Source organism: Mustela nigripes, chromosome 11 (genome assembly GCF_022355385.1).
Source record: "Mustela nigripes isolate SB6536 chromosome 11, MUSNIG.SB6536, whole genome shotgun sequence".
Classification (NCBI taxonomy): Eukaryota; Metazoa; Chordata; class Mammalia; order Carnivora; family Mustelidae; genus Mustela; species Mustela nigripes.
In genome coordinates, this window is record NC_081567.1 from 29,914,323 (window position 1) to 29,938,006 (window position 23,684).

Here is a 23,684-nt window from a genome sequence, read left to right on the forward strand (position 1 = left end):
GGTGGACGGAGACGTCTGCCTCTGAGGCCCCCTCCTGCTCTACACAGTTGGCTCACTGTTAAGAGAGTGACATGTTCTGAAAGATAATCCAAGCCTCTTCCTGAATAGCTCTTGGTGTACTGGTTTCCTCTTGGATGCATGGAGAGGAAGAGCCGGCCGGAGCTTCTTGTGAATCAGACCAGGGGGCTCTCCGGACCCATCGGCCGCGGGTCTCTCCTTCCGCCATGGCTGCGCATCTCATGGCTCTGCCCTGTGTTTCAGATCACCGAAGTGGCCTTGGAGTATAACAACTGTCATGGGGACCAGGTGGTGGAGCGGCTCCTTCAGCACCTGCGGCGAGTGGACGGCCCGGTGTTCAGGCCTCTGGCGCCTGAGCCCCCCGCGCAGCTGCCGGAGCCACCGCTGATCACGGCGTCCCCCTGCTGTAACACCGTGGTGCTGCCCCACTGGCACTCCGTCTCCAGGACGCACAACGTCTGTGAGCTGTGTGTCAATCAGACCACGGGGGGCGTCCGGCCCAGCTCGGTGGGCATGCCGCAGTGCAGCTTTTTCGAGATGGCGGCAGCTCTGGATTCTTTCTACCTCAAGGAGCAGACCTTTTATCATGTGGCGTCGGGCAGCATCGAGTGCAGCAATTTTCTGAGTTCCTACAGCCCCTTCAGCTACTACACTGCATGTTGCAGGACTATAAACAGGGCCATGACGGGCTTCATTGATGCTGGACACAGTGTCTTTGAAACCCCGACCATTGCGCTTTCTTCCCTCGAGAAGAAATGTGAGGCTGACCCCCCAGGCTCCGTTCCTCACATTGAGGAGAACAGGTATCTCTTTCCTGAAGTGGACGTGAGTAGCACAGACTTCACAGGCCTGAGCTGCAGAACGAACAAGACCCTGAACATCTACCTTTTGGATTCAAATTTATTTTGGTTATATGCAGAGAGGCTGGGGGCTCCGAGCGCCACTCGGGTGAAGGAGTTTGCCGCAATTGTTGATGTGAAAGAAGAGTCTCACTATATCTTGGATCCAAAACAAGCCCTTAGGAAGCTCACCCTAGGTACTGTGGGCAGTTTCCTTCCCCAAACATAACGAGTATTGCTTAACTTAATACCAGTAACTTTTATCGAGGGATCTCAGTACCTTTAGTCTTGGGGGGATGTCAGTTCTGTAGCTCACTTGAAATCTTTAGACTGTATTTGGTGACCATTTTAAAAGAAGCTAATTTTGTCTATTAAAGGGAACAGAAACTTCCGAACTCCCCATTTGGGATAAGTTTGTCATGTAACCCCTGGGGGGGATAGGAGCCCAACGTTCCAGATGAGCATTGCCTGTCCCGTTTCTGAGTTGGAGTGAGCTGCGTGGGGTGGACCTGGCTGCAGGAAGGGCAGTGGGGTGGAGAGCTGTTGTGCTGGGAGCGTCCTGGGGAGCTGATGAACGGGACCCCCAGGGCAGCGCCATTCTAAAAGAGCTTAAACAGGAAGTGGTGAAACATAGAACCACCTGCCCTCCCTTTGGTCTCAGGTCTGGATGTATAAGTATCAAGGCCGTTAGACCCAGTTTGCTCAGTTGCTGTTTTTACCTCCTTGAGAAATGCTGCTCTGACCTTGGGTTCCTAGATTTTAACAGACAAGTGTCAAGTGCAATAAACAAGTGTCTGTTGCAAACCAGCAGAAACCACTGGGGGTGGGGGGCCCATTCTGGGAAAGCATCGCGAACTTGCCCTTGGCGCTTGGCAGCATCAGTAAACTAACCCACACTGTCCTGTTCCCAGGGCTTAGCTGACATCCTTGATGTCCACACAAGGAAGTGAGAATTCAAAAGCCGTGTTAGTTCAGCCTCAGTGGAAACACAGGGAAAGTCAGTGTTTGCCAAATGGAGACAGGAGGAATTCCATAGGGAGGGAAACCTTTTATTTCCAAGTTTTAGAAGGTATGAAAGCAAGAGTAAACTCAAAGACCCCTAAATAATAGTTCTTTTAGCTGTCTTTTAAGCCCAGGTGAAGCTTGTTTCTGATATTTGACACTTTTGGAGAGGCTTATGTAAATGTTGATTTACATAATGTCAAATTATATATTATAAACGTGATGCTCTTAAGTGTTCAGAGGAACCCTGTGACCAGTCCCTCTCTGAACTGCATTCTGTATCGATACTACAAATTGCTCCTGATTTGTGTTTTCTCTCTCTCTCTTTTTTTATTTTAAGATTTTATTTATTTATTTGACAGAGATCACAAGTAGGCAGAGAGGCAGGTAAAGAGAGGAGAAAGCAGGCTTCCAGCTAAGCAGACAGCCCGATTTGGGGCTCGATCCCAGGACTCTGGGATCATGACCTGAGCCGAAGGCAGATACTTTAACCCTCTGAGCCACCCAGGCGCCCCTTGATTTGTGTTTTCTAAAGTTACATTTTGGTAGACCAAGTTTTCTTTCTGTTCCTTTTTTTTTTTTTTTTTTTAAAGGTTTTTTTATTTGCTTATTAGAGATAGCAAGAGAGAGCACAAGCTGGGGGGTGGGGGTGAGGAGAGGGAGAGCAGGCTCCCCACTGAGCAGGGATCCCGATGCTGGGCTCTATCCCAGGACCCTGAGATCAGGACCCTGAGATCATGACCTGGGCGGAAGGCAGATGCTTAACCTACTGAGCCACCCAGGCACCACCCCTCCCTGAGTTTTGTTAATGTGAAACAAGCCCGTTTTTAGAGGGTTTTTCATTGGACTTCATAATTCCATTCAGTAATACACTTAGCATTCAGTGAGCTCATAATGATGTTCAATTTGAATGTGGGGTCTTCTGAAAGAAGGCTTCTTCAGATTTCTTGTGATCTTCTGTATCTACTCTGCAACATACATCTAGTGCAGTTTTTTTTTTTTTTTTTGGTCCTATAGTTGGTGACATTTGAAGGGTCCTCGTTAAAACATGCCTGTGTGTCGTTGGTTTGCAGAGTTGACTCTTCAGTCAGCTTCTCTGGGCCAGTTTAGGGATTTAGGGTTTGTTCACATGAGGAGAGAATTTTCGGTTTTAAGTTTCAGAAACTTAGCCAAGTAAGTAACTCCAATGCCGACGGTGACCTGTCTTTAGTATGTGTGTGCCACCCTTCACTTCCTCCTCCCTGTATGGAACACATCAGTGTTGATCAGGACCTCAAGATGGAGAGAGTTAGAAAAAGGAGAAAAAAGGGAGAATGCAGCCGATCAGTCCTGCTTCAGACAGACAACCAAGCATTCTGAGGACAGTGGAGTTTATGGGGAGGGGAAAGCTGTCAGGTCAAGTTAGGTGTTTGGATTGTGTGTGGGTTTTATTTGTAGGTTTTCCCACTAAATATAATTGAGTTATTTTCCCTAAACGTTCAAGAAGGAAGCCTGAAGAACTCGAATAAACAAAGACCACAGCTCCATAACTCCCTGTCCTTGAATTAATGAGCACGAGAGACACCTGTCCACTAGCGGCAGCTTGCGTAGCAGCTGTCTTTGTAGTGATGTTCAGAGGTCTTGGGATTGTAGGTTGAAATCTCTTAAAGATTGTAGCATGATGATCTTTGTAGTCTCGGGTGTCTTATCTGTGGACTGATCCCATGAGCAAAAAAAAAAAAAAAAGAGAATTCCTAGTCTGTAAATACCAGAGCATCTGACACTGCATAGCGTTTTGTTGCCTAAGTAATCACTGTCTGGGGAGTCCTCTCAGAGCTACACCCTGTGCCACGTCGGGCAGCTGTGATCAGGGTTTTACCTGCAGGTGAAGTGTTAAAAATGTAAGCCTGCGAAGCCAGCCCGGTTTTTTAAATGTAGCCTTTAAAGTAGGCCAGCTACTCTCCCCATACTTGGCGAAGAGCTGATCTCATTTTCTCTTTATTTTTAGAGTCTTTTATTCAAAACTTCAGCGTTCTCTACAGTCCCTTGAAAAGGCATCTCATTGGAAGTGACTCTGCCCAGTTCCCTTCTCAGCATCTAATCACTGAAGTGACAACTGATACCTTTTGGGAAGTGGTCCTTCAAAAACAGGTATGGAATCAGGGGAGAGGCAGAAAGCACACCATGGCTCCCTATTGAAATAATCCCCAGAGCCGCCCGGGGTTGTGGGGCGAGCCTTCAGGTTTGATATGCAGGTTAATCACATGGCAGTCTTCTCGCACAACACGCATGAGTTACATGCTGGTTTTCTAACTGCAAAAAGTCCTTAAAGAAAGCACATAATTGGAAAGATCTAAAAATGAAATTTTTCATTAATTGGTGCATAAGCAGCATTTCTTGAATGCCTGCTGGGTACTGAGCACAGTGAGGATGTGAGCCCATTTCCTAGGGCCAGTAACAGCCATCTTTCCCTCCCCCAGGACGTTTTGCTGCTTTATTACGCTCCGTGGTGCGGCTTCTGTCCATCCCTCAATCATGTCTTTATCCAGCTCGCTCGCCTCCTGCCGACGGATACATTCACTGTGGCGAGGTAAGGGAGCCTGCGGCGCTTCAGGCCTGTGCCCGTCTTCCCTCCTTGCAGCCTAGCCATATGGTTTGCAAGGGTCTGCCCGCTGTTCGCTAACCTTGGGTAAGACTTGCTGCGATTGAATTGTCCGTTTGAAGCCGTGAGCAAAACCTCACTAAGACCGAAGCTTTCCTGATGCGTTCTGAGTGTTCTTTCCGTGGTGTCGAGTGTGTTTAGCCCTGATTGAATTCAGGGAGGCTGAGTGTGGGAGCAGCGCTGACCTGGTTGCTAGGACAACCCCCGCATTGGTCGACTCTCCAGAACAGCATGGGAAGGGTGCCCCCCAACTTCCTGCGGCCTTGGCACAGGGGAAGGGGGACCAGTGCCCGATGTGCTGCCAACCGGCCCTGGGACCCGGAGCAAATATCTCCACCAGGTCTGGTTTCCCTCCTCACTCTTGAAATTAGGAGGAAGGGTTGGTTGATATCTATGTGTTCTGATTTTTTTATTTGGATGTGGCCTCTGTACTAAGCAAAACAATTTTTAAATCCTTGTTTTGTAAAAAACAAGCGTCAAAGGAAGAATTTTTGGAAAAGGTACTAAACTGTTTGGGGTGGGGCTTGATTAGACTTCAGCCTTCCAGACAGAATTAAACATAAAAGATTAAATCATAGGACAGAATATCAGAACAAAGAGTACTGGGTTTGCTCGTTGCTTTGAGAGATGGAAACTTTGCAATGTGAAGCAGTTACAAAAAATAATTAAAGACGAACAGATTCCATTAGGAAAGGGCTCAATGAGCGAAATGAAGAAAGTAGGCTTGAAAAAAGAACAGTAGCTATATTTTACAGCATCTGTGTTTCACCCACTGGATCTGCTGTAACTGGTGGTTAGAGCCAGATTTGAGGAGCTACTGTGTGCCGTGAGATTTCTCTGTATACATGTTAACCTGACCTGCTTGCTGGAGCACTCAGTGAAGCAGGTCTTAGGATCTCTTTTTACTGAGGAGGCAACTGAGTCACAGAGAGGGTAGGTAATTTGCCCAGAGTCACACAGCCTGTAAGTGAGGGAATAGGACTCAGAATCAGGTGCTCATACTCCAGACCCTGAGAAGGAACAAAGGTTTAAGGAAGTGCCAAGAGGAGAATGTGATCTTCTGCACAGGGGAATGTTCTTTAGCCTTGAAAAGAGGAACATTCTGACACCTGCTATAGTGTGGATGAACCTTGAGGACTCGGTCCTAAATGAAGTTCAGAGATACAAAAGGGCATGGGCGCTGGGATGGGGTGGGGGGCTTAGTCAGTTCAGCATCTGCCTCTAGCTCAGGTCATGATCTCAGGGTCCTGGAATCAAGCAAGGTTCAGTGCTCCCTGCTCAGTGGGGAGTCTGCTTTGCCCCTGCCCCTGCCTGCCCTGCTTGTGTTCACACAATTTCTCTCTCTCAAATAAAATCTTCAAAAAATAAAATCTTCCAAAAAAAAAAAAAAAAAGAAGAAGAAAGAAAGAAAGAAAAAGAAAGACACCTGCTGTGTGATTGCCAGGTTGTGGGGCCCCCAGAGGAGTCAGAGTCACAGAGAGAGAAAGTAGATGGTCGGTGTGGTGGCGAGTGGGGGGCTGTTGAATGGATGGAGAGTCTCTGCTTTGCAGGATGAAGAAATGGTTGCAGAGCTGGGTGATGGGGATGGCTGCGCCCCATTATGAGTGCACTTCCCACTGCTCAGCTCTGGGCTCAGAAGTGGTCAGGCTGGGACATTTTGTGTGTATTTTACCACAGTGAAAAACCATCTGGGGGGCAGGGGGAGTCACAGCTGGGAGGGACTCCTGGGGGAAGAAAAGACTTGGGTAGGTTTCTCCTGGAGGAGGAGAGTATAAATAAACTTAAGTGTGGAGATGACAGTCTAATAAATGTAAATTAGAACAATAACAAAGTATCATTTACACTTACTAACAGTTGCTTTTAAGTGACAGCATCTTGTGTTGATAAAGTGAGGTTGGCAATGTCAGACCTAGGTCTTGAATTGGGCGTAACCTTTTTGGAAAGCATGTTAGCAACATTTGTAGGAAAGTACAGAAATGGTTACACAGTTTTGCCCCAGTTAATTTCACTTTGGGGAATTAAGAAACTAGGACTTGGAGAGGAGCTGAGCCAGTCATTGTAGCAGGAGAGCAACAGTTAAGTACATTGGGGCTTCGAGTGTGATGGAATGTTGACCCATTTATTAGAACAATGCTTTTCACATCATTAATTGAAAGGAGTCGCATATGAAACGTCTGAGCGCTGCTCTTCGCAGTCGTGGAGGTTTGCACACCAAGCCCAAATGCGAATCCCAGAAAGAAGGTCCTGACTAGCCCAGTGGAATTCTGAATGGATGTTAATGATAATGTTTCTCTTTCAATCTTACTTGCTTTTTTGAAGTAACACTCAGGAGAAGAAAAGTATTTGATGATAACGAAAGCATTCAGTGTCACTTGTTTAAAAAATAGAACTCTGACATTTACGTGGGCTGTCCCAGGCAGAGGCAGGAGTGCTGTTTTGTTCAGTTGTTTAAAACCATTATAATTTGGCCATCCTTCTGGACAGATGTGTGGCACTGATTCATTCCCACTCCCCCATTATACTTTCTGGAAACTTCTGTCAAGTTAATGATTCAAAAATTTGCCATCTTTTTTATGCATTGTTTGTGATGATGGACATCGGAGCCACCTGGCCAAGTGGCCCTCCACGGTCTGCTCCCTCCTTCTAGGGTGTTTTCTTGTTTTGTTTGTTTGTTTGTTTGTTTGTTTGTTTGTTTCTGCACCACCTGAGCTGTCCCTGTGGGCTGGGGTGGGGGGCTGCTGCTCTTAGCCAAGTGTGGGCTACAGGAGGGACCGCTGCCTCCTTCAATATTAATAAAGCACAGGGTGGGTAATTGAGCAAAGGTATCATTTTCTGTGTTAGAAAATTAATCTAAAATCTTCTAAAAAAAATAAAGGTTTTGTGGCCCCATCCAGACTTACAAAATATAAAATAGTGTGTAGTCTTTATTTTCCAGCTTTCTTATGTCTTCAGAGGCTGTATTTTGCACAGTGATTTCCTTTTTCCAGAGCTGATTCAGGGATTAAAGTACTTGACCAGGCCCTGTCAGGTGGGTGGACTGCTCCTGAGGTGCCAGTGAGGCGTTTTGTTTTGTACTGTTTTTGGGGGAAGCTCATTTTTACTATCAGGACATGTCACTTCCACTCCACAAGTACCGTGGAAAGTGGCATGTTCTGGAAGCATTGGTTCTTCTTGCCTGAGTTGCAACCAGCTTGTGTTGGTCGTGCACCACTACGAGGGGCTGGTCAGTGTGGCCACAGAAAGTGTTCCAGGCTCTTCTATTATTGGGGAAGGTTTTTTCAGGTTGGAGTGTCTTGGGCTGATCCTTTACTTGTTTTCATCTTTCCCTTTGCCAGGATTGATGTTTCTCAGAACGACCTTCCTTGGGAATTTATGGTTGACCGTCTTCCCACTGTCTTATTTTTCCCCTGCAACAGGTAAAGCTGATTTTTTCTATATTTGGGCAGATGGGATTCTTTTGCTGAAAATGAAATGTGTTTAAGGTACTTCACAGAAGTGAAATGCAAATCATTACCTATTACTAAACTGTTTTGAATAAAAAATATTGTTCAAAAAATGTGCCCTTGGGGACCAAGAATAAAAGGGCTTTGGCGTCACAAGCTCAGATGTGGTTTTGGTAAGAACTTTGCCCCTGGAGGAGTGTGTGTGTTCTCGCGCATATGAATGTGGCCGTCAGAACTTGTTTGCCTTCTTGAACCCACAGTGGGTGCAAAGCAAAGGCCCACATTCACAGTGGGGGGCAGGACATGCGCTCATTGTTGAGCCCCCGGATGTCAGGCCCTGCCTGCCCCAGGCTTTCATATGTGTCATTTTCCGCTGGGTCCTGCTGATGCCGACGGACCTTGTCCGTCGTGCAGGTTGGAAATGGAGACTCTCCTCCCCACCGTACCCCATTCCCGGGATTCAAGGAGCCTTCTCCCCAAGTGTGCAGACTTCCGTGAATATCTGCCCTGGGGCTGTCACTTTGATGTCTTCACATTTGTCTAAGCAGACTCCAACTTGCGCTGATGACAGCAGCTACCTTGAAAGCCCAGCAGACAGGGATGGGACATAAGCAAAGGGGACGGCTTGGCTTGGCGATTAGTAAATGTTGGATGGGGTATTTCGCTAACGGGGAAATTAACTCTTGGCCTTTGAAAGCCTGATAAACCAGAGGTACTTTCCCTGTTTAAAAAGATTCCCTTTTGTTGATAAAAGAATGGGTCTTCGGGGACCAGTCACACGGCTTTGACGGTATCTTTCCAGGGGGAAGCATTTGCAGGATTATTTCAGTGAGGTTCCTGAGTCCCGCATGTGATGTCTCCTGTTCTCATCTCCTGCGCTCGCTTCTTTCGTTCATTGTATCCACTGCCATGCTTTCTGTGTCTCCAGGCGAGTGCTTCCTTCCTAGAGATTGAATCATTTCCTTGTTTTTTCCTCTTAATGTCAAGGAATTTTTGCTGGAATACTTCCTGGGGTGGTAGGGTCCTGTCACATCACACACTAAAAACGGAGTGTGACTCATCCTGTTCTGTTAACTGTTGTGATGAACCTCTTTCCTTCTAAGAAGCGTTTAAAGTGCCACCCGTTCAAGGGATCCCGGGCGGTAATCCTAACAGTTTCATCTGTGCGGGGTGGAGGTCAGGCACGAAGTTCAGTGAAGCATGGTTTTGGAATTTCAGACATAGTTTGGGAAGGTGGTAAAGTCATAACACCCAGCATGAGCCTTTGCATGGAGACATTCTCAGCAGCTAGAACTCTGGAGTGCACATTGAAAGAGACACAGAGAATCGTGCGTTTGGGAGACTGAGTTGGGCTGTGTGGGGGACGAAGCTTTTGTCGGAAAGCCGGCGGAGGCGGTCACTGTGGGATGAGCGTGGGTGCTCCCTGCAGCTCTGCACCCCTGAAAAGTCTAGAAGGTACATAACGGATGTGAAGAGAGTGTCCCGCTCTTTGTGAACATGCAGAGCTTGGGAAATGAAAGCCTTCCTGCTCAGGAATGGAATTTTTCTTAATTCCTAAAAATAAAGAGTAGTCAGAAATGAAGTAAGCTCCTTGTCAGCTGGTCCAAGTTGAGTGTTGGCATGCTCAGAGGGCGTAAATGGGCCAAGGGCAGGCTTTGACCGCTCGCAAGAGAAGAAATGGAAAAGGCCTTTTTCACGATGTGTGTGCTTAGGTTATTTTTAGCGAAGAGACTATATGGGTTCCGATGAAATAGAAGTTTGCTCATGCTGCTAGGTTAGAATGTGTGCAGTAAGTAGGGGACGTGTCAAGATGCTGCCAGTTACTTAGGAGGAGAGTTACCGGTGATGGGAGGGATGCTGCTGGTTTGCTCCGCAGCTGGTCTCTGGTGAGCAGGTATTTTATAGTCGTGAACAAGAGAAACCACATGCAAAGGCTTGTCCTCCCTGTGGTGTGCCCCTGGCAGGCCCGGCTCTCCTGTGCAGGAGCATCTCAGAGCCGGTCTTCTCGCTGCGCTCGACATCACATTGTGGAAGTTGGGTGCTCTGGCCAGGCCTGGCTGAGGACATCCCGAGGGTGCGGTGGCTTCCTGTGGTGTGGGCCTGGGAGGGGAGCAGCCCACCCGCCCCACTCTCCTACCCCCTTCTTTAGAGTAGAGGCCTTACACCCTGTTCTTCATGTTCATATGTAGCGGTTTAGGTGCTAGAGGCGGGAACGCAGTCCGTGAATTTAGAGCGGACTCACACCGCAGGGCCTTTTACAGCTCCACTTCCAACATGATTCCTTTCTGGAAAGCTTGTTCACACCTCGTGTTCTCGCTACTTCTAGAAAGTCGGAAAGCTGGTCAGCACACCCTGTAGGTAGCTTCACGGAGATGGCTCTGGGACAGGACTCCAGAGTAGCATGCTGACAGGGGTTCTCGGCCCTGGAAACGTCTGCACACATTCCAAGGCACCTGAGCAGCTCTCTTCCGGGGAATTAAGTTCCTCCCTCCTATGAGACCAGGTTTGCGCTGCACGGCTCAGCGGCAGAGCCGGCCTCCGCTCGTCCTTCCCTGCCCGCGCCTCATATGGGCCAGGTTTTCAGTTGTCTGTTGAAAGGCTGGGAGGCCCCAACCCGAAGCAAGCTTCTCCAGATGAAAAAACCGGTTTTAAAGGAGGGCGTGGCTATATACTTACTCCAGATGTTTGGCCGTTCCACGTATCCGAAAGTCTCCATAAGTGTATAAAATGGTGCATGTGTGATTTTAATTTCCCTGTGATTTTTATTTCCTTGAGAAAGAGATGTCCATCAATAGAACACCTTTTGTCTTTTCTTAGATATTTGACCACTGGCTTTGTGTGTGGAGACGGTGTGTAAGCTTTTAATGAGTGGTTTCTTGGTTGGGTTTTTTTTTTTTTCTAAGATTTTATTTATTTGCTAGAGAGAGACACAGTGAGAGAGGGAACACAAGCAGGGAGAGTGGCAGAGGGAGAAGCAGGCTTCCTGCTGAGCAGGGAGCCTGATGTGGGGCTCGATCCCAGGACCCAGGGATCATGACCTGAGCTGAAGTTAGATGCTTAACAACCGAGCCACCCAGGTGCCCCTCTGGGTTGGTTTTTTAAGGCATCAGGTGATTGTTTCTCGGCTACCACTCCCCGTTCAGATTAATCGGCATCACCCATACAGCCATCCCGTGGGAGCGACACTGCTCTCACCACCCCTTCTACAGGCGAGGCAGTGCGAGGGCACAGAGGGGCCACCTGTGTGGATGCTCAGGACCGTGAGTAGCAGCCTCGGGAGTCTGCCCAACGGGTGGCTCTGGGGCCCGTATGTGGTAGAAATGTTGGTCATCAGACAGGTAAATGACAACTTCTAGAGAGGAATTTCCTATATCAGGACTTGTGACAGAGCTTTGGGGGAGCCCCGTTCATACGTCGCTTTCCTTCCTTATTCTGTGTTCTCAGGGTGGGGCAGCCTTAATTTCTCGGAGTCCCTTGGTTGGTCTTTTTGTCAGGGGTCAGGCTTTAGTGATACCTCCTCCACTGTGGTAATAAAAATGACTCCAGATGTTGCCAGATGCCCCTAGGGGCTTATCGTTACGCCAGTTAAGAACTCCTGCCTTCGATAATGTGTGATAAATGTTGGCTGAAGAAATCTGGCTGAGTGTGCAGTTTTTCTGATTGCATCACGCGCTGTTGACAGCCACAGAGTGACGCAGGTGATGTCCCACCCCAGGACATTCTTCCTTACACGACATTGGGCCTCTCAGAGCACGTGCTGCCAGTGCCTTCCGTCCCTGGCTCAAGGCTTGGGCATGGGAGCTTCTAGTCTTTCTCCCAAGGTGGTTATCAGAAACTGGGCTCTTTGTCCTTAGGAAGACACATACTTGAGATAAGCCACCTTAATTACAGAACGAGCATATGTGACATCCTCAACTTTGTAGAGAAGTTTTTGCCCAGAAAACATTTTCCTTGATGACTTTCATTAAGTAAAATCCTTGGCATATCTCTTGGTGGGAAGCCCGGCCTTCGGTAGCAGTGTGCTTTGGACTCAGAATGTTGGTGGGACTCTCACCTTTGACCCCTTTCCCTTTGTCTCCAGAAAGGACCGCAGTGTGAAATACCCCGAAGACCTTCCCATCACCCTTCCTAATCTGCTGAGGTTCATTCTGCATCACTCAGACCCCGCTTCCGCCCCCCAGAACTTAGCTAACCCTCCTACCAAAGAGTGTCTTCAGAGCGAGGCAGTCTTCCAGCAGGGGCACATCTCCCACTTGGAGAGAGAGATCCGGAAGCTGAGGGCAGAAATCAGCACCCTCCAGCGGGCGCAGGTGCAGGTGGAGGCCCAGCTGTCCAGCGCGCGCAGGGACGAGCACCGGCTGCTTCGGCAGAAGCAGACCCTGGAGAAGCAGCACAGCCTACTCCAGCGGCACAGCGAGCAGCTGCAGGCCCTGTACGAGCAGAAAACCCTGGAGCTCCAGGAGGTGGCCCGGAAGCTCCAGGAGCTGGCCGACGCCTCGGAGAACCTCCTCACTGAGAACACGTGGCTCAAGATCCTGGTGGCAACCATGGAGCGGAAGCTGGAGGGCAAGGACGGAGCCACAGCCCTCTCGGCCCCCCGAGAGGCCACCTCTGACCACCCTGAGCCTCCGGGGCCCCCCCGGCTACCAGGCAGCAGCCTCCCGCCTTCCAACAGCAGCTCCACGCTGGCGTCCGAAAGGAGCAATGAGAACAGGACAGACTAACTTTTAAAATACATGAAGAAATCAGAGGTGAAAACTGTACATTGGGAATATATTTATGCAAATTTTATTGAAATTTATTGTAAATAAAGATTTTCTCAGTGGTCTAGAAAATCAGCTTGAATGTCATTCAGCGTTTATTGAACAGGGATGACATCCCTTCCACTTATTGCACAAACTTGGTAGCTTTAAGACCGAAACAGTAGCACAGCCCATTTGAACATCTGTCTGAAAGGTTAGTCTGGATTTTCGTGGCTCAGTGTCAAAGAGTTCCCTCCCCATTCCCCGACTGTTGCTTCTGTGATGACATGCGGGATGAAGGGCTGATTTCCTGACTGACCCATCAGAAGACCAGAACACAACAGCTGGGCCATTCAGAAAGAATTCAGAGAGGTCATAACTTCACTAAGCCATGTGAGCGTGTGGCTCTGGCGTCAGCGCTAAAAAAAGCAGCCATCGATCAACAGGAACAGTGAGCGCTCTTGTGTGGCTGTTCACTGCCTCTCCAGGCACTCCCACTTGCCTCGCAGAGACCCCCACCAGTGGGTGCTCCCCCCACAGGCGCTGTGCGCTGGGACCCTGACCCGGCAAAGATGTTGCCCCTGGCAACCAGGGTGTAGGCGGGATGAGGGAACCTCCAGGAGCAAGACCTGGGAGCAAGTGAAGGTTCGTCTCATCAAAAACAGAACTTCACTGGCGCCGGTTAAAACCTCAGGGCAAGTTTGACAGTTAAGAGATCATGTTCAGGGTCAGCCTGGGGCAGGGGCTGCGGGGGGCGGTCCTGGGTTCCCCAGGTGAAGGCAGCCTGGGTGCATGGCTGCAGAAAGTCGAGGTAGAAAGCCTGGAAGTTCTGAGATGCGAGTGGAATGGATCAGACATCCCTGCACCTTCCATGTTGGGTCTCAAGGGTCCTTTATCAGAAAACCAGCCTTCTCCCTGATCGTCCCTGGGGCACCTTTGAAAGTGCTGGCCCCCTCTGGCCCACGGGCCCTCTGAGGGTCTCTGGCTAGATTCTTAGGTTCAGCCACCCCCGTTTTAGGGGCCAGGGACATCTCTCCTGTGCCAAAGCCCAGCTGCCTTACTGGGGCTCCTCAGTAGTCCCCTGGGGCAGCTCAGACTGCTACCAGCTACCCTTCTCCCAACTCCCAAGCTAATTCTTCATGTTTGACCCCCAATTTAAGGGTATGCTGCTAAGATAAAGTGTTCCCTCAGCTCCCTCCTTGGGGTTCCAGAAAGATGATTAGTTCAACATGCTTGTTAGAGACTTGGGGGGAGCCCAGAGGAGCCACGGTCGGCCTGACCGGTGCTCCGTGATAACCCCACGCTGGCCTCTGGTTTATGACCCAGGGTGCCGACATAGGCCGCGCTTTCATCACAGTAGTGGAGAGTGTGCTTCTGGTGGTGGGACTAAGGAACTCTGTGAGTTCACTGACACGTACACAAGATGCAGGGGTGCGGTGCTGGCCTGGCTGAGAGCCACCATGAAGACCCTGTCCTTAACCTGAAACTCCCTGCCCCTGCCATGCGCCCTCCCCGGGGATCCGCTAAGGGTGGGCTGTCGGGACGCCGTCCGGGTGCCTCTCCTGGGTGCTCGTTCCCTCGGAGCTCTTCGAGCAGGGTCAGGAAGGAGACTGTCCTAGGTGACCCGCTGGGAAAAGTGAAGTCTAATACCCAGCAGGTGGGTGCTGCTCAGAGAAAAAGGAATGTGTGAAAAGGAGGAGGGGGGACCCTCCAAGCCCCCTCCCCCGCCCCTCCAGTGCAGAAAGTATTAAATACAACAACAAACGAAAAACATGATTTCCTCTTTCCTGGGCCAGCTGGGTTTCCGATAAAGGTAGCAGCCACAGGCGCTGGTGTTTCTAGCAAAGCCTATGCCAAGTGATGCTGGCTGGGGGCGGAGAGCGGACAGCAGTAGGGGGGAGTGCTCTGCGTGCTCTAGAAACTGCTCTGCTACCAGGCCACCTGGCAGCCCTCGGGACGCGGGCCTTGGCCCGTCCTTCACCGGCTTTTAAGCAGTGGCGGTGGCTTCCTTGCAATAACTCACTCTTAACAGGAACTGGTTATTTAGGACCAAAAGAGAGGGGGGCGTGGTTCTTGCATCCATTGCTAACCAAGCAGAAATCTTCCAAGCACCCCAGCTGGTCGGCCACGAGACTTAACACGGACATGTCACGTCCTCTGCCCCCCCACCCCCGCCCCCCCACGTATATATTAGAGGCCCCTGCCAAGTGCAGTGTGGGCCTTCCATGTCTAAGCCCCCCACCCCCGACCCCACAGCCTTGAGTCAGCTTATCATGACTACAGTCAGTCCCATGTGCTCTACACAGTCTTTTTTTTAAAAATCAGCAAAAAAGGCTTAAGCACATGCTTCCAGGGCCTATTTACAGCTCTGTTTGGGAGTTCGGCGGTACAGTAGTAGCTCCATCAAAAACAGGCTCAGCTAAACATTCAAGTAACAAAAGCGCTACGGGGTCATGAGCCCCGGCAAGGTCAGGCCTGTCCACTGCCTGCAATGGGCAGTCCCACCGGGAGGCCAGGGGGCACCCAGGGCCGCCGCCTCCTGGCTACTGAGGACAGCCAAGACCTCGGGAGTCAGTGCATGCGGTGATGAAGCCCAGCGAGGCCATGCCAGCAGGCGTCACGCCGTCTGCAGCAGCTCATCTGTGGTGTCGCCCCTCCCACGCCTCTCCGCTGGAGGCAGACAGGCCTCAGGGCCTCCGCATCCCAGCTCAGCCGTGGACTTCTGGGCCGCTCGGGGTCAGCTTGGCCTTTCTCTCCACGCACGGTCCCTTGGCGGAGTACTGCACCAGCAGGAAGGGCTCCTTGGTCTCGCCATCGCCCACGATGCTCTCCTCGTCCTCCGACTGGCTGATGCGCTGCAGCCGCAGGTAGCACCAGCAGCCCAGGATCAAGGCCCCCAGGGCAGCGATGGCAATGAGGATGACGATGACCGTGACCACGCCCGTGCTGGGGCTGTGGTCCATAATAGACATGGTCAGCGCCTGGGGAGGCTTCCACGGGAGGAAGCGCGTGCGGCTGTCTGCTCAGCGAGGCTGGAACCCAGGCTGGACACGAGAGCCCTGAAAAACAAAGCAGGGTGAGGTTCCACTGGGGGATCCACGGGGCCCTGACAGCTCCCAAGCTTGGGGGTCCGGGACTGGGGGACCTTGTTAATCAGGTCTTAATTAAGTCTGACCATCCTGCCCTCGTCCTAGCGAAAAACACGCCGGTCGGCTTTCACCGTTCATAGCTCAGGACGTCATGCGCGTTCTCTTGGCTCCCAACAGCCCACTTCCACATCTACCCCTGACAACGTCGGTGCACCTGCCACCAAAGAGGAAGTCACCCTTGCCCAGCCAGGGAGCCAGAGATGCAGGAAAGGGGGCCCATGACCCCCAGGCCCACCGCAGCCCCGCTGGAAGCTGGAAGAGGGTCTGTTCGAGGGGATTGTCCTGAAAGCCCAGCCTGCCGAGGTGTTCAGAAACTACCCAGGGACCAAGAGGAGCCAGTGCTCTGCGATGGCCAGACACGTGAGACTCGAAAGCAGGGACGTGACCTCAGCCTCTCGCTCTGACAGGCGACATAGGTAACTCAGCCAAGTCTTCTGGAACACCTGGGAGAGGGTGCAGCCGATGACAGCCTCTGTCCACAAGGGAACTGTGACCAGCCAGGGAAGAGCCCTCAGCAGCCCAGTCCTGGAACGCAGATGCACTCGGGGCAGCGTGGGGGAGGGCAGGCGAGAGTGGGGCAGACCGACCCCTTCCCGCACCGAGCTCAGCGTCAGGGGCAGGACCCAGACTGCAAACAGATAGATACATCAACGCCTGTCACTACAAACGCATCGGTGCCGTGTCAGGAACACAGGGGACTGGGCGCCAGGAGGCTACGTTGGGCGGGGCTGGCGATACCTGGGGAGGTGAGGCCGAGGCTGAGCCAGCAGGAAGAGCCGGCCCCTGGGAGGTGCATTCCTGGCAGGGGAATGGCATCTGCGAAGGCTCAGAGGCAGGAAAGGGCCTGCTGGCCAATGCAGGAGCTGGAGCACCAGAAGTGTGCGCTAGACCACCACCACCTCACGACCGCCCATCTTAGACAAGCCTCTGCACCTCACTGGGTCTCAGATTCCTCCTCTGTGGATGCGGCTGGTGAGTGGCAACGGAGAGCCGGCAGTGGGCAGCACGGCAGACTGAAAAAACCCAGACTCTAGGTGACTGAGGCAACCAGGCTCCTCTGGGTCCCAAGACCCTGCGCTTTCTAACTTGTCCTCCTCACCACCCAGGAAACAAATAACAGTAACAAGCACCCAAGTGTTTGAGGGTGGGGAAAACCCGGTGCCGCCCTCAGCACTCCGTAAGAGCTGGCTGTTGAATTCACTTCTCTGGGAAGACGGACATCAACCCAGGGAGAGAGCAGTGGAAGGGAAGGCTTTCCGCCCATACAGGATGGAAGCTGGCATCTTTGAGCAATAACAACCTTAATTAGAAGTGATTCTTAACCCAAACCAAGGAGACTCCCTGCCCACCCAAGGCCAGGCTTGCCTGAAGGTCAAAAGACAGCTAAGTCGACATCCCTGGACTCTGTCCAGGGACCAGCCAACCTCCCCACCCCAGCCCTGAGTACAGCCCTGCCACCTGTGCCCACATCTGCAGAGACGTCCTGGGCAGGAGGGGGCGGGATATCCCTAAAGTCTGCCCCCTTCTTACCACCTGCAGGGTCAGGCTGCTGTTGTCCTTCTCCAGGGGCTCCCTGGCCCACCCCTGTGGGTCCACTGGAGCCAGGGCCCCTGTCACCCAGAGGAAAAGCCTCCAGTCCTACAGGGCCCGAGAGGCCGCATCCCCATCCCCTGCTTCTCCCTGGCCACAATGACCTCCAGGCCTTTAGCCGGACAGGTCTCTCTGCCCCAATGCTCTGCTCCCCCAACCCTTGTTCGGCTGGGGCCACTATGCCCTCCTCCCAGGGGACATCTGGCAATGTCTAGAAACATTATTTTTCTTGTCACAGCTGGCAGTTGGGGGAGGGGGGTTCTAGTGGTATGGAGTGGACAGAGACCAAGGATGTACTAAACATCCTATGGTGCAGGGGACAGCCCCCACTAACAGGGATCCAGCCCCAAATATCAACAGTGCAGAGGGTGACAAACCTGGGCCCAGGAGGGCGTCCTTGTCCTGTGCCCACACCTGCTCCCCACCACCAACCAAGAAACTTGCTTCAGTGTATAACCCTGGCTTCCCTGGCAGCCATCTGGTTGGCCCCGGCCTCCCCCATCGGGCTGTGCACTCCTGGAGGGGCCCTGCACTCTGCTAGGCTGCCAAGTGCACAGGCTATCCTGGCCTCTTCCGTCCCACCACCCCCTCTGCCTGTCCCCTTAGGCCTCCGGAAAGGACAGGTACTCCCCCACACCCCCGAAAACCTGCCAGTTGTGCCCAGTGAACCTCTCTTCCTGCTACGGACAACACCTGCCTTGTCCCTGCCCCTGGCCCTCTTGTGTCCAGTGCCTGCTAGGGTGCTTACCCGTCTACCAGGCCCCCGGACAGGAAGGCAACGCAGTATCAATTCAGAAGGGGGAAGTATGTGTGTGTTTGGGGGCAGGAAGTAGGAAATCAAACAACAGCGGCAAGACCTGAGGTGGGGGGGAACCCTAGGGGCCAAACCTGCCACAGAACCTAGGAGGCACCTACCAGTCCAGGGGGAAGCCACATGGTCCTAGGACTGACGGGGAAACTGAGGCAGAGGCTGCCCCAGCTCAAAGGGACATTTTGAGGGGACTGATGACCTCAAAACCCTGTTTGCTGCCCTCCCCCTAGGTCAGAAGGACACTCATCCCCAAGTGCACAGAGCCATGGGCACGCCTGGCCTGTGCTCGTTGGCGCCACCCGCCCCCGCCCCCAAGTGCGCTGTTTGTCCCCGAATGTGCTCAGCAAGTATTTCCCAAGATGATGGTTTAAAAAAATCAGCTCACATCATCCACTACTCAGAACCCGCCCTGGCCTCAGCAGAGGAGCAGAACTCCCTGCCTCCCCCGGCTTCTTCACGCCCTTCCTGCCCTCCCACCTCAAACCCTCTGAATTTTCTGTTCCTTCTGCCTGGAATGTCATTCCCTGACTGTCCCATGACTGGCTCCTTCCTATCATTCGGGACTTTCTCGGTGGATGCCTCTGGGGGGTGGCAGTGGGGTTCCTTCCCAGACCACCCTGGCTCCAGACGCCCCACCACCCCACACCTGCCGTCGCCTTGCAGTACACCACTGTGGCCACGGTGACCCCAACCCTGTGATCATGCTCGATGAATGACAGCTGAGTGTTTCAAGCCCAGAGACCTAGGGATGAGTTAGAGGAGCCCCAGCCCTCATGGGGATCGTGGCTGGCAGCTCCCACCCCTGAGCCCGCTCTTGAACCCAAAGCCAGTCCCGGGACCCCTCTGCATGGGTCCCAAGACCCATGCTGTCCCAAGAGACTCCAGAAAGCTGGCAGCCTGAGTGTGAGGGCAGGTGGATTCCCAACAGGCCCGAGCCTATGAAGGGGCAGCTGTCTCCACGTGCTAGGAGGCAGGGAGAGGAGGGCGCCTCTGGGAACCTGACCCCAGGGAATGTCTGAAGCATGAGGGTGGCCGGCTGGTTCCCCCTGACCCCCTGTGGCCTGGGCTGGAACCTACTACCCACTTGGTTTGCCTCTCCTGATGTCCCTCAGGCCCTTCTGAGCCATGTTTCTCCTGTCTGTAAGTCAGCTGACCCCCTCACCCTGATCCAGGCAGGCGCCCAGGGTTGGACAGGCATGGCCACAGCTCCAGGCTGGGTCGACGCCCAGGATGGCTTGCAAGAAACGGGCACCCGTTGAGAACAATCATCTAAGTCGCTTAACACTCATTCCATACACTCGCTTCATCCTCCCAAGAACCCTGTGGCGAACAATGCTCATTGGTATCGGTCCCACTTTACAGATAAGCAAACTGAGGCACAGAGAGTTTGCATGCATTGCCCGAGAGTGAAAAACCAGAATGCAGCTTGTGACCCCAGAAGTGCAAGCCCAGGAGAGCAAAGGAAGGAGCCTGCAGCTCTGGGCGCTCTGGGGTGGGCAACAGAACATATGCCTCCACCCCCAACCTCTGCAGAAGCTCCTGGCTGGCCCCTCAGTTAGGGTGAGGGCTAGCACTGGAGGCCCAAGGCCATCTGGATCCCTAAAACATACAGGACCAATTCTCCACCCTCCCACTCTGTGGACTCTCAGTCCTGCATTCCTGGGCCAAGGGTGGCCTGACCCCGGATCTTACCCGCAGGTCCTGGAGAAGCAAGTTCTATAGCCCAGCCCTGCCAGTCTGCTGAGGCCCCCACCGGGCTCCTCACTCCCCACCCCCTCTGCCCACCAGTGGGTTCAAAAGGACAGTCCCCACCTCAGCCACCAGCCAGCTGAGGGTAGACAGATGCCTTCCACTGGCCTGCCGACCCTCAGAGTTCCCAGCTTAGGTCTTCCCTGGTGTAACACTGGGTTCCAGTTACCTCCTCTTTATGAGACCCCAAAACTGAGCCTTAACCCCAGTCCACAGGTGACATTACCCACTCAGGGCCCGTGGGGCCGCAGCTAGCAGGAGAGCAGATTCAACCACCCCCCACTTCCCCAGCCCACCTCCGGCTCCTACAGTGAACAGTGAGTTGTTCTGGGCTGTCCCAGCAAACTGCTCCTCATGGCCTTGGTGTCTTGGTGTGCAAAATATGTGCTCAGTCCCTCACCTCTCCAGCCAGGCTACAGGGAGGATAAGCAGTGAGAAAAAATGTGGAAATGGAATGGGTGGGGGGGGAGGCACTGGGTTTGCATGTCATCAGGTGCCACACCTTCCTGGTGCCACAGGGAGGACAGTGAGCCCTTAGCATCACCTCTGCCTCCCACCACCAAGGATCTGCCTCCCAGGAGGGTAGAGAGCACAGTCCAGGCCCATCACCACAAACAATCTCTTCCTCCAGGCCACCTGCCTTGCCACCTTCTCGCTTAATTGGGCATATCACTAGTGTCACTGTGCCCAGCAAGACACCAGCTCACCACTCCCACCCTCCACCTGGAACTACCCTATTTACAGGGTAGCCAACCCCTCCCCGGGGATCAGAGGAGCAGAGTTTGCAGCAGTGCCCCCAGGGGTTAAGCCATGCCCTTGGGCAACAAAGACATTTGCCAGGTGTGCCAACAAGCCAGGCTCTGCCCCTTCAGGGGACCCCAGTTCACACACCAGAAACATCTCCTGCCTGGTTTCTGATTAGGAACACAGTATGGCAGAGGGTGGACAGGCTACTGCGGAGCACAGTCAGGATGCAGATGGGACGTCTTCTCTGTGCCAGGTCCAAGCAGGCGCTGGGACCCAAGGACGCATGGCAAAAAGGATCCTGCCCTCCAAAAACCAGGACCGAGAACAGCACGGATGCAGATGGGAAAAAGCATCACGGGGCTGAGGCTGTGGACAGCCATGTACATATAGCCAGGGTCCTCTGGGACTCCCATCACCCACCCAATCACACCCCATCCTCCAGAAGAGGAAGCTCGCACCAGAAACCCCGGAGGGTCCCTGAGGGCAGAAGAGGAAGCTGGTGCAGACTGAGCCCAGGGACTGCCCCAAGGTCAGTCTGGGTCTCCTGGGGCCCAGGCCTGCGGCTCATGCCCCCAACCTGTGAATCAGCCACTGGCCATTCTCACAGGGTCAACCCACTTGGCCAAACAACTTTGGTAATAACAGAAGATGCCCAACGAAAGTTGCCAGTGACAGTCTATGTGCCAAACACATAGAAGCTGAGCACGTCACACGGATCCTTTCTCGTTCCACCCTCAAACAACTGTAGGGGTATCATTAAGTCCACTTTGCAGATAAAGAATCTGTGGCTCAGAGAAGTTAAGTCAAATTGCCCAAGGTCACACAGCTCAAAAGTAGCCGCCCAGGGAGTCAAACCCCGGCAGCCTGGATTCCAAATGCCAGATTTCAACCCTGACATAAAAATGTCATATTTTTGATCCCCACCTCCCTACTCCCCTGCTTCAGGCCCAGGAGCCTGGTAAATAAACCCCGGTGCATCCCCCGCCGGGGCAGGCTGAGTGACAAGGGTTCGATGCTGGGGACACAGGGATGACAGGCGCCCCGGCAGCTACCGCGTGCTGAGCGCGGGCGACGTGCAGGCGCGGTGCCAGGCGAGCTCCACGCACCCTCTCATTTAACCCTGCCAGGCGACGCCCTCTCCCCCACTCTACCAAGGAGCTGAGCGAGGCTAGAGAGAGGAAGGGGCTCAGCCCCCTGGGCGACGGCTGGAGGGGGAGCGACAGCTGGAGAAGCAACTCCGGCCGGCCCGACCGGGGCGGGGAGGGGGGGCGGGAGGACGGGAGACCACAATACCCAATCATGCCCACGCCGCGCAGTCACCGCCGACGAAACTCGGCACCAAACGCGGCGGCCCGTCCTCAGTTCCCCACCTGCGAAATGGGCTCCAAACGTCGCCAGGACCCGCGCTCCTACCCCTGACCCCCGGAGTCCGCCGGACCACCCTGGGGGATGCTAGGACGCCCGCCTCCTCCGCTAATTTTAAATACCCCGAGGCGTCCCGAGGACCCGTTCCAGCGGCCGGCCTGGGCAGCGGAACTGCGGGCCGCGGTGGCGGGCTGGTCCGGGGGAGGGGGTGCGGGAGACACCCGCTCCCAGCAAAGCGGCCACCGCCCCCCGTCGCCTCCTTTGTCCCGATCTCGCCGCAGCGCAGCGGACAAAGAACCCCCGCCCGCGGGCGCGGCCCCCTGGAACAGACCCTCCTCCCGAAGCCGCGCCCCCGCCCGGGCTGCCCCTCCCCCGCCGCAGAGACACCCCCCCACCCCCTACCACGGCCCACGGGCGAGCCTCCCCGCGCGCGCCCCCAGCCCACCGGGGGCCGCTCTTTCCCCTCCCCCGAGCCCCCGCCCGGCCCGACCACCCAGCCCGCCGGGCTCTGCTCACCATTGCGCCGCCCGCAGCCCGGCCCGATCGCCCCGCAGCAGCCCCGCGGACCCGGCTCCGCCCGCCAGCCAGCCCGGTCCGGCCGCCGTGCACCGTCGGGACGCAGGAGCCCCGCTCTGCGGCGGGCGGGGCATCTCCGGTTCCGCCCCGGTCGGAGGCCTGGCCCGCTCGGAGCGGCCAATGGAGGCCCGCGCTGGGGCGGCGGGGCGGGGCGGGGTCACGTGCGCGCGGGGCCGGGGCGGCCCCGGCGGGGCGGGGGCTGCGTGCAGCTGGCGGCCCTGGGGGCGGGGGGCGGACGCGGCCTGGGCGCGCGCGGATTGGGCGCCGGTGGGTGCGGGGCGCGGGCGGCAGCCCGCCCTCCCCCTCCCGGAGGTTGCCGTGATTCCCGCTCACTCACAGAGAGGGAAACTGAGGCGCGCCGCAGGTAGGAGTGTTGTCTGCAAACGGGGAGCTGCGGAACCCTGGGCGGGGGCAGGGAGAGACGGGACCTTGGAGTTGAACGTCCTAGTTTGGGAACGGAGCAGGTCATTCATTCGTTCGTTCATGCATTCGTTCCACACTCGTGCGTCTGTTCACTCCACTCTGCGGAACACCCACCAGGTGCCGGGTTCTCCGGTGGCCGAGGAACAGCTATGAGCAGGACCAACAAGGACCCTCCCGGCACTCCTTCAGGTGCTGGCTGGGGCTGCGGGCAATTTGCAGCCCCTTGGCCGCTTATAATCATGGCTCTTTAACCTAGTAAGTCCGTGATTAGGTCCCCGCACTGCCACGCGCTGTACTGTGGCTCAACACATTTTTATCCACTCGACCCATTTTACAGATGAGAAAACCGAGGCTCCAGAATGCTGAAGTACACAGCCTCCTCGTAATGGAGGCAGAATTCCAGGCCAGGCCTTGTAGCCTGGACACATCAAGGTGCCTGTTAGTGCATCAGTCCCCACCTGTCCTCCCAGGAAGGCAGTCCAGAGAGATGATAGCCCCTTTGTGGCCAGCTGGGGCCTTCAGGAGGGGTGAGAGGGGGTCCTTTGAAGGCCTCTGTGCCCAGGTCCTCCACAGCTAGGAAGGTAGGAGG

The 23,684-nt window shown here is 54.1% G+C and overlaps 2 protein-coding genes across 4 annotated transcripts in view; one reads left to right on the plus strand and one right to left on the minus strand.

Moving 5' to 3' along the window:
* The window catches only part of TXNDC11 (thioredoxin domain containing 11), a 61,091-nt gene extending 48,310 nt beyond the window's left edge, over positions 1–12,781 (plus strand). For all 3 annotated transcript variants that reach the window (XM_059415304.1, XM_059415305.1, XM_059415306.1), the window contains 5 exons: positions 262–1,054; positions 3,847–3,989; positions 4,319–4,428; positions 7,836–7,916; positions 12,025–12,781. In XM_059415304.1, coding sequence (XP_059271287.1) covers positions 262–1,054; positions 3,847–3,989; positions 4,319–4,428; positions 7,836–7,916; positions 12,025–12,667 — 1,770 coding nt within the window. In that variant the 3' untranslated portion in view covers positions 12,668–12,781. The remainder of the gene's footprint in view (positions 1–261; positions 1,055–3,846; positions 3,990–4,318; positions 4,429–7,835; positions 7,917–12,024) is intronic.
* Positions 12,720–22,721, minus strand: SNN (stannin). The gene is made up of 2 exons (XM_059415307.1): positions 22,613–22,721; positions 12,720–15,744 (listed from the first exon to the last, which is right to left on the minus strand). Exon 2 carries the CDS (start codon positions 15,655–15,657, stop codon positions 15,394–15,396), a length of 264 nt encoding a protein of 87 aa, XP_059271290.1. The 5' UTR covers positions 15,658–15,744; positions 22,613–22,721; the 3' UTR covers positions 12,720–15,393.
* Between the last annotated feature and the right edge of the window lie 963 nt (positions 22,722–23,684).

Excerpts from the sequence above, each read along its gene's own strand:
- SNN (XM_059415307.1), bottom strand. The coding sequence starts at position 15,657 with ATGTCTATTATGGACCACAGCCCCAGCACGGGCGTGGTCACGGTCATC.